The sequence below is a fragment of the Neovison vison genome, chromosome 11 (assembly GCF_020171115.1).
Source record: "Neovison vison isolate M4711 chromosome 11, ASM_NN_V1, whole genome shotgun sequence".
NCBI lineage: Eukaryota > Metazoa > Chordata > Mammalia > Carnivora > Mustelidae > Neogale > Neogale vison.
Genome location: NC_058101.1, coordinates 29,906,069 through 29,922,977, shown reverse-complemented (window position 1 = coordinate 29,922,977; position 16,909 = coordinate 29,906,069). Strand labels below are relative to the sequence as shown.

The 16,909-nt window shown below is 36.7% G+C and overlaps 1 protein-coding gene across 2 annotated transcripts in view; it reads right to left on the bottom strand.

Moving 5' to 3' along the window:
• GABRG1 (gamma-aminobutyric acid type A receptor subunit gamma1) overlaps positions 1-946 on the bottom strand; it is a 70,410-nt gene extending 69,464 nt beyond the window's left edge. For both annotated transcript variants that reach the window (XM_044224756.1, XM_044224757.1), the window contains exon 1: positions 704-946. In XM_044224756.1, the coding sequence (XP_044080691.1) occupies positions 704-807 (104 nt within the window). In that variant the 5' untranslated portion in view covers positions 808-946. The remainder of the gene's footprint in view (positions 1-703) is intronic.
• Positions 947-16,909: the final 15,963 nt, after the last annotated feature.

Sequence of the window (16,909 nt, the reverse complement as noted above, 5' to 3'; positions counted from 1 at the left end):
TTGGGGTTGCTAATGTCTCTCTCTTTGTCTCTCTGTCTCTCTTTCTCTGTCAAACACACTTACACACACACACACACACACACACACACACATTCAAAAATTATTCAGATAGCCCAATAAAATATACATGTCATCTCTAACATAAATATAACACCCTCTTAACCCTGGTTTTTAAACCATATTTATAATCTCTCTCCAAATGTAACATTGGGTTTTTCCAGAAGAGCAAAATAATAATAATAATAAAGGGGAAAATCAATATTTATTTATAGAAAAGCATCATACATACCATGTTGTGTAACAAGTCTCTAAAATAACTTTCTCTTTAAAATGCAGAATTATCTAGAAAGTTCATCAATGACATTCATTGACTAGATTTAGTACCAAACTCATTTCTACTCCCCATCCTAGGAACTGAACCTTTACAAGTTTCCACTGTGTCAAGTCAAACAAGCCAAAACAAAACAAAACAAAACAAAACAAATCCAAAACTGAACTGCCTACCATGCTTTCACACACAGCCTCATCTCATCCTATCGGAAAATAAGTGTATCTAACCAGAAAATAAAACGATGGTAAACTATTGCACTTGTGCCCAGAGAAATGCAAATTACTTAACTTAGAATGATTTCCAAAAGAGAAAGAAATGAGGGGGAAGGGGGTTGATCCCAAAGAACAGTTTTAAATCCTTGAATTTACTCACCAGTTTCCCAGATGCAGGGTCAGTAACAAGAACATGAGCCTCACCACTCTACTTTGACTCCACAGAAGAAAGGGAGAGAAGAGAAAAGCTTTCCAAGAACCCATCAGGATCGCTTTTTCCGCTCAGTTCTCCAAGCTAGGACTTTTTCTCCCACCTCAGCACCAGCCAGGAGAGTACCGAGGGGATGAGTGTGGCTCGGCAGTACACCTCCCAGCCAGGTAGGATGCGACTCCCAGCGGGATTGAGCCGGGGAGCCAATCAGACACAGCGGATGCTGGCATAAATTATCTGAAAAAGAGTTGGACCAATCTACGGCCCAAAGAGGCGGGGCTTCTCCTACTAGAAATCGAGCCCAGTGGGGAAAAGGGCTCCGTTTTTCCCCAAAGAAAAACAAACCTCTTCTCTCTCTCAACCTCAGAGAAACGTTTGCGTGGCCTTGACAGATTCCCTCCCTGGGGAAAGAAGCTTCCTTCTTCCTCCTGGCCTTCCCTCCTGCCTGCCACTATTTCGGGGGCCCCTGCCTCTTGTTCTCCCGCGTTTGAATTCTGAGTCTGCCTTCCCAGAGAGACGCGTGGCAAGCTTACACAGTACCTAATCTGTTTTCCCCAGGCTCACGATGGTTCTGCTAATTTTTGTTAATTATCGTTGTTAATTGTGAGTGTTGGGCGTTGTCTCATTTCGCTTTGCAGTCCCGGTACCTGGCACAGTGCCCGGCACAAATGAGCTCTCAGGAGATGCTGAATATCTAATTGAATGAATGAATGAATGAGCGGGCTCGGTGCATTCCTGATAATCACGTTTCCACCCCCCTTCCGCTGCCTTTATGAGTGAAAAGATTGGCAGTCTCCTCTCTCAGGGCACTAAATCATGCTCCGGAATAATGCCTGGCAAGAACTATCTCATTTTACAGAAACATAAAGAAAAATTCTATTTTAAAATGGTCCTCTTAGCCACAGGAGCTGAGACCTCTTACATGGGTAATCCTTGCTCTCTGCTCCCTCCCCAGTTGCCTTCCCGTTTGTTGAGCTCCGGTGTTTGGTACCTAACTTCAGAGGCTCTGCTTTGAGTTTGCAGCAGAGCCCAACAGTTGCCATGGCAACCAGAAGCCTCTGGCAGCCTGAACAACTGTAGAGGCAACACAGTGGTGGTGCTGGTTGTAGAAACAGGCTGTCTCTGCCCAGCCATCTTCTGCCTTTATGCCTTCCTCAATCCCTGCTTCCCACTGAAGCCACCTGGAGGTGAGGTCTTCGGTTGTTTCATTAGTTACCCCACAACCACTTGCAATTGACCAGTTTCAGGGTGAACAGGCAGATAAAAAGAGAGTATTTGTCTCCAGGCAAATAATTCAGGGCAGAAGAAACAGTGTTTGTGCATAAGCCTAGGGTAGGGTAACTGTTGCTACCTTATCTTCTGAAATCCCTTAAAGGAACTGGATGGCAGTAACAAGGTTACAGATACTTCCTGGCCCAGAATAACGGTGCAGTGCTGGGCTTTTCTCTCCTCTCTCACTGACTCTCCATCTTTTTAGTCTCTGAAAATAGTATTGACCTCCTTGTTTTTCTTCTCCTACTAAACATTAATTAGGCAGCATTATTCTTTTCAACAAAGCATGTTAGTCAAGGCAATTCATACCAAATAATTTATTTAACAATAAAGTTTCATTATAATAGATTCTGAGGTGAATAAATTTAGTTAGAAGTTGAAGTCAATATAAATCTGAGTAGATTTTCTTTTTCTGCTTTAATTAGGAATGTGCTTTGTATAGCTATTTAACTGTTTCATTGGATGCCCACACTAATTCACTGATCTGATTAGCCAGGGAACTAGAAATTAATTCACTAGAGGTATGTAGTGAATAGCAAACACTTGCCTTGTTACTCTTTGCATTATGCTAAGATTAGGTAAGATTTTTACATATTTTAATGGGGATATGATACTGCATAGTGTTATACAATAGTAGTCGATAGTTCTTCCATCAAAAATTCTTAACAAGGTTTCACTCTTATTGTTCTTATATATAACTGAAAGAAGCTGAGAACAGTTAAGTGAAATTAATGGAGGAAGGGTGAAGGATATACCCTTGCATGATTACACGTTGCCTATTTACTCTTAGAGAAGATAAAGGCCTGGAGTAATTTCCAGATTGGGAAATTTCTTGTATTTTCCAAACTCTAGATTTTTTACAGTTTTATGCTGAAATATTTTCAAATTTATCTCACTCCTTTCTTCCAAGCAATTTTATCTATTTCTATCTCTGTGATTTTATTTTTATTTCCTTTCTATAATATATATCTTCTGGAAAACTGATCCAATTCTGCTGCTATTGTTAATTATAATTCCCCGTAAACTGAGTAAAAGGGATCTGAGCCCTCCCGAACCTGAAGAAGGAATAATTATTTTGAATATCAGCCATGTCTTGACCCTGATATTCTGTTTCATTTGATTTTAATGAACCAGATTGGAGAGTGACAAATATTGTGAGTCTCAGAAAAAGCCAAGTAAGTATACTATACTTATCAAACAAAGCATAGTATCTCACAAGATAATACTCAAGAGAAAACAGATCAGGTGTCATGCACAATTTCAGATTCTGAGGCCTGAAATTGCTATAGGTGAGGAACTGCAGAAAGCTCTCTGTCTTCCACTGTGGCAGTCATTTCCAACTTCAGTCATTTGACCCCATGAGCTATTTATCAATATCTGGAAATATTTTCCATTGTCACAAATTGGGGGGTGTGTTGTAAACTACTGGCATCCAGGAGTAGAGTCCAGAGTTGCTGCTACACAGTCTAAAATTCAAAAGAAAGCTGTCCTATAACAAAGAATTATAAAGTTCAAATTGTAGATAAAATGAAGTTGAGAAGCCCTGAAGTATGTATGAAGGAGATAGGTCCCAGATTCCACTGTAGTTGATGATTCCTTTACACTGTCTTTGAAGTCACAATCCCCCTCCTCCTTCCTTTGATAGTCTGAGCTACAACCACCATCACTCATATTGTATCTAGCTGCAATGACTATCAACTCATGGTGCACAGGAAATTTCTGTTTTCCAGAATCTGTTCAGGTATTATCTTAGAATAAAGTGTTTGAGATTCCCTATTAAAAATACAGATTCATGGGCTTCTGTCCAGACTTAATGAATTAAGATTTTCAGGAAGAACCTCTGGAAGTCATCAGGCATCAGAAAGTTTGAGAATCATTGTCCTATAATCATCTCATAATATAACCAGTGAGATAGTGAACTGATTATGTATGTGCAACCCTGGCCCCCAAAAAGTCAGGTTTCGACATGATTCATCTGGCCATTATTAATTTATTTGTTAAAAATATGCATTGAAAAATTCTGATGTCAGACATTATGATGCCTGACCTTAAGGATAAAATGGTGAACAAGACTTACAACTTTGTGCCTCAGTTTCTTCACTTATAAAAAGGAAATAAGAATTATATTTAGCTGATAGGGGCGCCTAGGTGGTTCAGTGGGTTAAACCTCTGCCTTCAGCTCAGATCATGATCTCAGGGTCCTGGGATTGAGCCCCATATCAGGCTCTCTGCTCAGTGGGGAGCCTGCTTCCTCCTATCTCTCTGCCTGCCTCCCTGCCTACTTGTGATCTGTGTGTGTGTGAGTGTGTGTGTGTGTGTCAAATAAATAAATAAAAATCTTTAAAAAAAGAATTATATTTAGCTGACTGACTTGTTTTAAGGATTAAATAGATTAATATATGGGATCACTTTAAACAGTACACGTATATTAGAAATTACTAAAAAATGTGAATGGGTAAAGAAGATGTGGTATATACATATACAATGGAATACTATGCAGCCATCAAAAGAAATGAAATCTTGCCATTTGCAATGACATGGATGGAGCTAGAGCGTATTGTGCAGAGGGAAATAAGTCAATCAGAGAAAGACAATTATCATATGATCTCCCTGATATGAGGAATTTGAGAGGCAGGGCAGAGGGTTGTGGGAGGTAGGGAAGGAAAAAATGAAACAAGATGGAATGGGGAGGGAGACAACCCATAAAAGACTTCTAATCTCACAAAACAAACAGGGCTCCTGGGGGGTGGCGGAGTAGGGATAGGGTGGCTGAGTTATGGATATTGGGGAGGGTATGTGCTAAGGTGAGTGCTGTGAAATGTATAAACCTGGTGATTCACAGACCTGTGCCCCGGGGCAAATAATACATTATATGTTTATACAAAAATTTTTAAAAGGTCATTGTGGTTAACTCATTGAAAGTAGGTTTCAAATCTAATTCATTACTCCAGCCCTAAGCAAAATGCTTGTCATCAAGTAGTTATTTCTAGTAGCTATAGTCTAATAGGGGGAGTGGAGAGTGTTGGGGGACACTTGTTCTCACCCCACCCTCAATGTTATCATGATACCTGGTTTCTCCAAAACAAGAAGACACTAGCATCCTGTTCTAGTTCTCCCAGAGCACTTGTACTTCAGTCAAGACACTAACAGGTTGCTAAATTTATTCCTCAGTATCATACTTGTTTTGTCTTGTCAGATGCTCCTCATTTGCCTGGTTTTTATTCTTCCCGGTTAAATTTAGGGTTCATCTTTTCCCCCAAAGCCCTTATTGCTTATTCACTCCATACTAGCCTGTCCTATATTAATAGTTAAAACCTATTGAATGTTTACTATGTATCAGCAGGGATTATACTTAACAGTTCTAAATTACATGTGCATATAGTCCTCTATTTACTTAAAGCAACAACTTTATATGGGTAACATAGAATATACTACCATTTTTGGCAAGTATCTGGATTGCGTTCCAAACCTTAAGTTTTGTGCTTTTAAATTTTGTACTAAAGAGAGTCAGAGTGCTTATCAGACCTCATATTACAATATGTGTATCTTCACCTTTCTCTCCCTAGAGTGCAACACAATGAAGGCAGAGATTTCATTTATTTTCATCACCCCCTTTGTCCAAATCAGTGGCTAGCAAGTAATAGACAATAAGTATCTGCAGAATAAATAAGTATTCAATGTAAAATCAAATGAATAAACACATTAATGGCTTTAATCCTTTTTATATATTTCTGGAGCCCTTACGGGATCTTTCTTCAACACCATCAGTCTCAAGTGCTCATCTCTAAGTAGATGAAATCTAGATTTTGTTGCTTAATTTATTTCTTCCCATGGTACCATGAGAATTAATTACTTCTATTTATAGATCAATATGATCAAAATTAACAAATCAAGTCATCTTTATTTATATAATCAAGTTATTACTTGAATCAAACAGAAGAGAGAGCCAGCACAAAGAGATTTCAAGACTGAAGGCACAGACTCTTGTCAATCTGTTCAACCTTCTGAATCCTGTATGTGGCCTCTGAAATGCAGCCAAGAGAGGGAGTTCAGAAGCTGATCCTTGATGGCAGATGGCAATGGATCTATAGCTTCTAACCCTAAGTCCGTCCCATTTTTTTGTTTGGTTCTGTATTGTAATTTTTTAATAAAGGTCTTATTTATTTATTTGACAGAGATCATAAGTAGGCAGAGAGGCAGGAGGGGGCGGGGGGGGGAGCAGGCTTTCTGCTGAACAGACAGCCCGATGCGGGGCTCAATCCCAGGAACCTGAGATCATGACTTGAGCTGAAGGCAGAGGCTTTAACCCACTGAGCCACCCAGGCACCCCTGTATTATAATTTCTTAATACGGCTTTTCGCGGCTGGTTATCTCTACTTTTTCTTATTTCTTCCATATTTTCCATTCTATCTGATTTCCCCACTCATATGCAAATATGCTCATGTATAACATTAAAATATGCATATATACATATTAACCATGTCATTTCCCACTCTGTCTTCCATGGTTATCACTTTCTCCCATTACTAGCCATCCTTCCCTACTTCTTCAGCATTCATCACTCACCAAACTCTATGGTCTGCCTTCTGCCCTCATGACACCAATACCTCGATTTTGCTAGATCCAGCAGATGTTCTGCTTAGTCAGCTTGTATGATCTTTCATCAGCATTTGATCCGGTGGGCCATTTCCTCCTTCTCAAAGCACTCATACATGTCATGGTACCATGCTTTCCTGGTTTTTCTCATGCATCTTTAGCTAACTGTTTTAAAGCTTCTTTACATATCTTCACATTCTTTACATCTTTACATGTTTGTTCTATCTGGTCTCAACGTTGCTCAAATATCAGTTCAACGTCTTTTTGCGTCACACTCTCTCATGCAGCAAACTCATCTATGTCCCGAGCTCTATATCTATATTTATATTTATATTTATATCTATATATATATATATATATCTATATATAACTTTTAAAAAAGGAAAGTGGCACTTGGTTAAGCAGTTTTTTAAGCACCTGACTCGATTTCAGCTCAAGTTATAATCTCAGGGTTGTGAGATCAAGTCCCACATCACGATCTGTGCACAACAGGGAGTCTGCTTGAGATTTTTTCTTTCCCTCTCTGTCTGCCCCTCCCCACTCTCTCTAAAATAAATAAATAAATAAATAAATGGTCTTTAAAAAAATAAAAAAGGAAATGATTCCTTTCAAATCACATTGTAAGTCTGGAATTTTTACTGGGCTTCAGACACGTATATCCAACTAGTCAAACTGAAACCTCACAGTTTTTCTAGATATACACATCATCTAAGTTATTATAAACTCTTTCCAGATCTTATCTCCAGTCTATCCAGTATAAATAGATTGCAGTGACTCACAGTCTCATAAATAAGAAGGTCCTTGTTCAAACTTAAGATTGTCTACTATTGGGGTGCCTGAGTGGCTCAGTTGGTTAAGTTGCTGCCTTCAGGTCAGGTTGTGATCTCGGGGTCCTGGGATCGAGCCCCGCATCAGGCTCTCAGCTCAACAGGGAGCCTGCTTCCTCCTCTCTCTCTGCCCACTTGTGATCTCTCTCTCTCTGTCAAATAAGTAAAATATTTTAAAAAAAAGTTTGTCTACTATTAATTGTGTAAAAACAAGAATCTTACTCATTTTTAATACCTTAATTCCCACAAGATTGCATGAAAAATGAAATTAGTCAACTTATATAAAGCTCTTAGAACTGGGATGGGCACACAGTAAGCACTAAGTTAATCTTAATTATTGCAATTGTTATTACCATTTTCCAACTTCTTCTATTTCTACTGCCAATTAATCCAAGCAACCATCCTCTTTTACTTGGACTACTAAAACATCTTCCATTTCCAATCATACCAACTTCTGACTTATTTTTTATATAATCACCAGTTGGTATAAATTGATATGTTCTGTGCCAATAATTCAATGATTTCCTATTGTTGGATAAAACTGCAATATTTGTATTATGGCCTTTAAGAACCTCTAGCTTCTGGTCCTTCCCTCTCTCCCCTACTCCATTTAGTACCCCTATCCTTTCTTCAAAGTGTTCCAGCCAGAACGACTCTTTTTTGGTTTTTTCATTGTTGTGAGTCATTGATACCTTTGGGGTTTGCAGGTGATTTACCCATACCTGGATCACACCATTCACTCTTCACCCTTCAACTGATTATTGTCCTCTTTTCAGTCAGCTTAACTGGTACATTTTCGAGCAAGCCCTAGTTCCCCTATTTAAATTAAGTCCTCCATTATGCCATCCAATAGCACGCAGTACTTTTCCTTCCCTTTTTTTCCTTCCCTCAGTACTTTTCCTTTCCGTCCTCAGTACTTTTCCTTCTTTCCTTCACTTGCTATATTTTATAATTCGCTGATTTATTTTATTTAAGAAATAGTCACTAAGCACTAGGGTTTCGAGCATTCTTCTATATACTAAAGATGCCATAATAAACAAATCAGTTTCATGCCCTCATGGAGCTAGTATTTTGTTGAGCTTCCTATAATGTAAATTGCATATATCTTCATTTTTAAACATATTTTCCATAAACATCTATTTAATTTTTGTCTGTTATTTAGGCTGTCACTCCTTGATAACAAAAAGTTTTATCTCTTCCTCTTTTTGCTCACTGTCCCCAATTATCTGGTATACTGCCTCATCAGAGCTATTTTCTGAAGAAATAAATGAATGAATGAAGGAATGTAAGTACATGAAAGTGGGAATTACATAAATAAACCTTGTAAACATCACAAATTACATAATTAAGTTATATTTGCAAAAAGATGGAATGTAAAATTAGGTCACATGAATTTAAATCCTGTCTACATTATTTTTGTGATTTTTGGCAAGCCATGACATCTCTCAGTTATCTCACTAACCTAAGGTTTCTTAATTGGAAAATAGAGATGACAATTACTCCTACCAAAATGGATATGAAGGTTAAATAATAACTATAGTTATTTATAGTATTACTCTTTGTAAATCATTAAATAATATATAAATATTTGTAGTTGATATTATTATTATTATTTGGTGATTAATACAAAATTATGGTAAATAAAGAAGACATGACAAAGAAGTACAAGATATCAAGAAATAAAAATGATACAGTCCTATATTTCTCTAAACATTGGATATCTTAAATTATTTAGAAATCTTAACTTATTGAAAGCCTATAACAATCCTGGGAGACATTTACTACTACAATTCCTTTGTAGTGGTGAAACTAAACACTAGAGATTTACTTCCCCACATCACGTAACAAGTAAGAGGTAGAGCTGAGATTTAAATCTAGAGGTTCAGGTTCCAGAGTCCATGTGTCTGACATGCTATGTGGTATCGCCTTTTAGATGACCAATAAGTCATGATCTCAGCTTTGAAGGAAATCATCCCTATGTCTGCCAAGACACCTCTCTCCTCTCAGGTTAACCAACACTGTTATTTCAGTGACTACATACTAGGGATCATTATTGTGAAAACCTTTCATATTTTATTTTAAAGGGCCAGCCCATAAAAATGTCAAAGGTGGAAAAGAGTTTTGAAGAATGACCCTCAAGCAGCCATGTTTCAAAGGAATATAGTCCTGTTCAGGATATGAGACACTAACAGGAAAGAGATCCAGCCCTTGGAGATTCATCAAAGCCTGACATTTAATGAAAAACCTAAAGGTCTTGATGGAGCTTTATTATATCAATTACTCATATAGTCTAACATATTTTATTTTTAAGAAATGCCTTGCTGGCAGGACTGGCATTGAAATAGTAGCCCCAGAACATCTTTGAATGTCCTTATCCAATACCTAACTCCCTTAGCATCCAATTTATAGACCACATTTTGTCTATTTGTGTCGTTTTGACTAGCAGCTAAAAAATAATACAGTTTCTTATGGCCATTAAGGTCCAGAGGTCCTTCAACATGCTTATTTCCCCCATATATTGTCTCACTATAGCCCTTGGTTCAGCTAAAAACATAACAACTACAGGCAAATACTGGAAAACCATGAAGGTTATAAGAGGAGACTTAGCTGTGTGATGAGGTGCCATGCATGCCAAAAGGACTATTTTTATTGACAGAAATCTGGGGAGTCTTTATAAGTAGAAATTCTAATTTTTTTGGATTATGGTGGAAGGATTATAATGTTGGATTGTCAAAATGTGTTAAATGAGCCCATGTACTAAACAAAGATTTTGCATTCAATATGCTAAACAAGGGGCTGAGAGTATTTGTAGCAGTTTACTTTAATGGTTGATTAAGCCTTTTACCAAAAGGTAAGGAATGATGATGTTAAAATATTTGATACTGAAAAATAGGTATCCAAAGTTTGGGAGGAAATGGTTGCTAGCATGGATTTGTCCCACTCACCAACTCTAATCTATGCACCTCAGTTTGTCCAAGGACACTTCCTTAGCCTTAATGTATTCCTCAAGGAATCTCCAGCAGCCAAGAAAAATTCTGGGGTAGCTATTACCTATAGGCCAGGGATGACAGTGGCAAATGGTGCCATTGAACTAGATTCCCAAAATCCAATGGGGATAATGGGATCCCAGGATTCCCCATATTCAGTGGGAGTGATAAAACCCCAGGACAGCAGGAACTGAGTGACAGCACTTAACTAGAATTAAAGTGGGTATGGTTACAAAAATGGAAAGTATAGGCAGTACAGTAATCATTATGGTTTGATCTGTAGAGGTCCTTGTTGTTAGTCAACTGATCATGGTATCCTTAGGACTAAAGCAGGTGGTCAATCTATAGAATCTTATTGATTTGTATAGTCAGAAAAACATTAGGTCTGCTGAAGAGAGATATCATTTGATTTCCACAAGATAGTCCAAGCCCCTCAACCTATTTTTATTCTTGAGACAGTTTTCTGGACCCAGAGTCTCTTAATAAAGGGGATATTGGATTCCCTTGAAAAAGGTTAAGACCACACAGACAAAAACTTATTCTGTAAATCTACCTCTTAGCCTTCCTCCAAGAAATGTGGCCAACGTTTATCAGAGTGACTATGTATTGTAGAAGTTGCCTATCTAGACAGTGAGGCTCTAAGGCCCTAGTTCTAAATGACAAGCAATTCCTGGAAATCCGAAATGCAATGTAGTCCAGTAAACATAGTAGACATCTAGAGAGATAACTGGATGTACGGTTTGGTTACCATAGTAGGCCTGTGTGCACCTAAAGTCATCATGTGATTTTGTCCCAGCTATAAAATACATGGTTAGCAAGGACCCAGCGACTGGCAGAAAATCAGATTAGTTCCTTGGCTAGTAGAGAAAAAAAACAAGTAAAGGCCATAGAATTGCCTTTATCTACCAACATAATAAGATGTAATACCACACTTCTACCACATCAAGGACTTAAAAGGTGAAGGAGTAGTGCTTCTTAAGACATACATATTCAGTTTGTTTAGATGGCTTATGTCAAAGGTAGGCGGATGTGAAAGAATAACAGTGGATTATAAAATACCTAAGTAGGTAATTATTCCAGTTAGAGTTGTTATCATGTGTTTTCATTGCTGGGGTTTCCACAATCTCCTGACAGGTGGTATTTAGCAGATATTTTATTGGTGAAAACATTATATAACATATAACATATAACATTTATATACATTATTTACAATATATATTATTATATTATATTATTATATATGTATATATACACATATATAATATATTATATTATATATTATTTATAATATATAACAATTATATAACATATAATTTTCTGACTTTTAGCAGAGGGTCAGCAATACACTGTTGCTGAGGTACCTCAGGACTAAATCTAACAACTGTCCTGAGAATATCATCTAGTCTAAAGGCACTTCAAAAAAACAGTTGTTTTTTTATTGTATAGGACAACATACTGTTCCATTACATACACCATAATGACTGGACCTGGTAAAAAAAAAAAAAGAAGGAACTATTCTAAACACCTTAATGAGACACAGGCTAACTGAAAGTGATAAAGAATTCCACAAAAATTCAGGGCCTTACAACATAAATGAAATTTCTAGGGTTTCAATGTCCTGGACAAGTTCTGATATCCCTTTGGAGGTGAAAGTAAATTTGCTGTATCAAGTTCTTCCTATTATTAAAGAAGGAAGAGAATGTCTCTGGATTTTGGAGGCAACATATTCCTTATTCAGGTTTGTTAGTCCAACCCATTTGCCAGGTAAACTTAAAGTTTGTTCTTTATTAGGGTTTTTATATTTTTTTATCAGCACTCAGAAAAGAGAAAATTCAGCAATAAGTTTAGATTATTGCATAAGCTGCTTTACCACTTGGGCCACAGGATACTACAAATCTAATTATGTTCAAAATGATGGTAGCAGATAGGGCTAGTGTATGGTACTGATGGAAAAACTCTTCTTAGTGAATCACAAAGTAGACTTTTAAGATTTTAGAGCAAAGCAATGCCGTTCTCTTCAGATTATTATCTTGTTTTAGATAGAAGTAGATTCTGACTTGCTACTGGTCTGTAGCAGAGAATGAGCACTTCCCATGAGCCACCTAGTTATCATACAACCTGAGCTACCCTTCACCAATTGGATTGTTGGGCATGAACAGAAGTCTATCATCAAATGAAAGCAACGCACATGAGATCAGACTTGAGTGAAACCTGAAGGCATAGATTAAGTCAAATGAGCAAATGGCTTAGACATCTACAGCCCATAATCCAGCTCCATTACCCCTCTCTCTCAATCATTATCCTTAGAACCCCATTAGGAGTTTCCTATGACTAGTAAGTGACAAAGGAAAAATCAGGCCTTATTTACAAGTGACTCTCTAGGAGTGACTAGAAGTACCCCAAAGTAGACAGCAGCTCCGTCATTTCACTTCATGGTGCCTCCAAATAAAGTGGGGGAAGAAACGGTCTCCCAGTAGGCAGAACTTGGGAGTAGTACACCTGTTCTGTTGTTTTTTTTTTTTTTTTTTTTCTCCCTAGAATGAGAGATGGTCAGAGGCAGGACCCACACTGATTCATAGATTGTGATTAAAATCAGAGATTGGAAGGAACACATCGGAAAAATGGTGACAAAGAAGAAATGGAAGAGATATCTGGGTAGATGTCTCTGAATGAGCACAGAATATCAAGATATTTTTTCATCCATCTCTGAATGCTCAGCAAGGAGTAGTTTCAGCAGAATAAGATGTTTATTATCACATGAACAAGATGATATGTTGTCTGGCTTTCAGCCTCTTTCCCCAAACACCCTGGTCCTTACAGACTGTCTCTCAAATAAAGTGAACATGGCAGCAGGGATGAATGTTATGCCTAATACCAACAGCATAGATTCAACAAATATAGTCTGAATTACAGTTGTCCAGCTTTTTTTTTTTACTTTTTTTTATTATGTTAGTCACCATACAGTAGATCATTAGTTTTTGATGTAGTGTTCCATGATTCATTGTTTGCATAAAACATCCAGTGCTCCATACAATCCATGTCCTCCTTATTATCCATTTTACTTATTTATTTGAGAGAGAGAAACAGAGAGAGAGAGAGAGAGAGCGCAAGCTGGGGAAGGAGCAGAGGCAGAAGCAGACTCCCTGCTGAGCAGGAATCCAATTTAGGGCTCCATTGATCCCAGGACCCTGGGATCATATCTGAGACAAAGGCTGACACTGAACCGACTGAGCCACCCAGGCGTCTAAACAATTTCCTAGCTTTTTAATAATAGATACTAATACTTAGTCCCCAGTATGGTACCATTTCCCAAGGGCTTTAACTAGCTGCCTGGGAATAAGTTGATTAAATAGGACCTTTCCAAGAATGCCATTTTCTTCTGCAAGTTAGCTGAGTTGTCGTGGTGGGAGGTTGTGAAAAACACCCCAGTTTACAGTTTTCCCTTTCTCTATTGCTATGCCTGATGACCTCTTCATTTTGGTCCTAACCACAAAATTCTACAGAGGGCTGACTCATTTTTAGCAAAAATGAAAGGTCCAAATTACAAAGTCTCCAAGAATACTTGAAAATAAATAAGGTCTAATGTGTTGATTCACAGTATTGAAGTAAAATCTTTACGGGCAGATCTCACATGACATAGCAATCATCATCAGATATCTACATCTATTTTTCTGTACTTCTACACTGTATTTGTATTCCATTTATAGCAGTTTGTATTTTATATTATGGTGTTTGTCACTAAATGGTAAACTCTCTATGGCAGAGACTCTATTTTTTGTCTTTATATTCCTAATATCTGGCTATAGTGGGCACACTGTACCTGTTGAATCAAAAAGGGTAAATACTATAGAAATGAGAACAATATTTAAGTCATAAGGACACAATTAAGAATTGGAGGCTTGCCACAGACAGGTATACAGGATAGGATATGTAAGGGTTAATATTAGGAGAGATTTCTCATCAGAACTAGAGATGGTACAAGGATTTGGTGCAAGTTGAGCCTTTCAGAATCGTGTATACGCATTTTTTTTTTTTTTTTTTTAGCAAAACAAGACTTGAAAGTTTATAAGGGAAATTGTGTCAAATTTCATGGGTAAAAAAGAGGAATATATTTGTCTGGATATACAGGGAAGTGGCATAGTCCAGGAGAATGAAAAATTAATTTATGAAGCAAATTATAAGGCAAAGAATATAGAAACAAATTTATATTAAAATATTTTATAAGTAGTGTAGATGGGAAGGAACAAATTTCCAAACATATATGCATATTTTAAATATTTCTCTAATATTTAATATTTGATTAATAGAGATGATTCTTAAGGGTCTTTATAGTATTAATATCAGTGATATTTTCCCATCAAAAAATTATGAACATCTGTGTGTTAGTCTCTAAAAATTATATTTTATTTTAATACTATATTATTAGTTCTTTAAAGTCAGTATTTCACTTGGCAATGGTTTCTTCTTTATTGTTAAAGGCATCTATAAATTATTCTGCCCAGAACAAATGTTTAAAATTGTCATAAAGGTATGGAATTTACTGCCATGGTCTTTAGAAATAAATTTACCATCATCAATTTTTTGCATTAAAAGCATTAGAAGCTTAACATAAAGAACATGTTAGATAATCTTGTGCCTTTATAAAAACATTGAAAAGTAACATAGGATTTACTAATTTTGAACCATATTTCCAAACCTGCCTATTTAACAGAAGAACCTAGTGGAGCATCTAAAAATAGAAATTCTGTACAATCTGATTCAGAGTTTCAGTAGGTAAAATCCTGAAATTTGTATTTTTAAGAAACTTCTCATAAAAAATGTATATATGGGGCGCCTGGGTGGCTCAGTGGGTTAAGCCGCTGCCTTCGGCTCAGGTCATGATCTCAGGGTCCTGGGATCGAGTCCCATATCGGGCTCTCTGCTCAGCAGGGAGCCTGCTTCCTCCTCTCTCTCTCTCTCTCTCTGCCTACTTGTGATCTCTCTCTGTCAAACAAATAAATAAAATCTTAAAAAAAATTTAAAAAATTTAAAAAATGTATATATGTATATACATAATATATATAAAAGAAACTTCTCAATAGATACATAAGTAAAGGCTATGAGAACCTGCATAAAAATCACTAAATACAATGTCAAAATGTAATTGATACATATTTGTTCAGTGACTATACAAGTAAACTACTGCTTTGCTGAATTTATCACCTTCTCAAGAATGTTAAAATAATTCCAAGAACCTAGGAAGTATTTATGAACCATTATAATAGTTATCCTTCTCTTAGGGTTTGATGGCCTCATAATGAAAGGGTAGATGGGATTCACAGTCTCTGGAGCTTCTTCTTACACAAATAAAATATATGTTTTGTTTTGTTTTTTTTCTGGGAAGAAGTTTCACCTCATTCTCATTGATTCAGCAAATATGGACTACCTACAGGGATCCTTACTCAAAAGTTAAGAGCTATTGGCCTAAAGTGCCCATATAGCTATTGATTTGCACGTATGCTGATCTTCCTTCTAGACCTACCACCAACATTATTTAAATTTTAAGCATAGTGTAATTACCATGAATTCATATATCCTTAGAATAAAAAGGATAAGTGTGATCAAGAAACAAAATCAGACAGTAAGACTTATCCACACTAATTTACACATGGAATGCCACAGAAGTTTTGTTTTGTTTTTCATAAAGGAATTCAAAATAGAAATTGGTATTTCGAGATAATTTCATCAACATTAACCCTATTCTATAGTTCAGTTGCCTGCCTTGCAAGAACTTTCTGCTGACAGGGCGCAGGAAGGTCATAGTTTTGATGTCCTTCTAGTCTATGTTACTTCAATCTGTCTAGTAGCTGCTGTCTTTGTGGGTTTAAAGTTGTTTGGTCAACCAAATAAGGACACTATAGATTGAATTGATCAATGTCACCTTGAAGGGAGATTAAAAGCTCTTTTTTGCAAGGCAGTGAAATACAAGAGCTAGGAGAGAAAGTTTACTAATATGCTGAATAGCAGAACTAAGGTTTGAAAAGCCTAGATGCAGAAATTAATATAAAGAAACTATTTAAGTTATTTTAAATCATGGTAATTGAAATGTAATTTGCAAATGGTAAAATTTTCTATTTAGATGTACAATTACACAAGTTTTAACCAATGGATACAATTGTGTAACCACTGTTGCTGTGAAGACGTAGAATATTCCCATTATTACAAGTTTCACCATGCACCTTTGTAGTTAGTCCATGTCACGCCTGGCCCTGGAAATCACTGACTTGATTTTTACATCTATACTTTGCCTTTTGCAGAATGTAATATACACAGAACCATAAAGTATGCGATCTTGTATGTCTGTGTCTTTCATTTTCCAAAATAAATTTATGATTCTGCTTTATTAGGTGTTATCAATACTGGTTCCTTTATTGTTAAACAATATTTAATTGTGTGTCTGTATCAAGATTTATTTATTCATTCACCAGTTGATG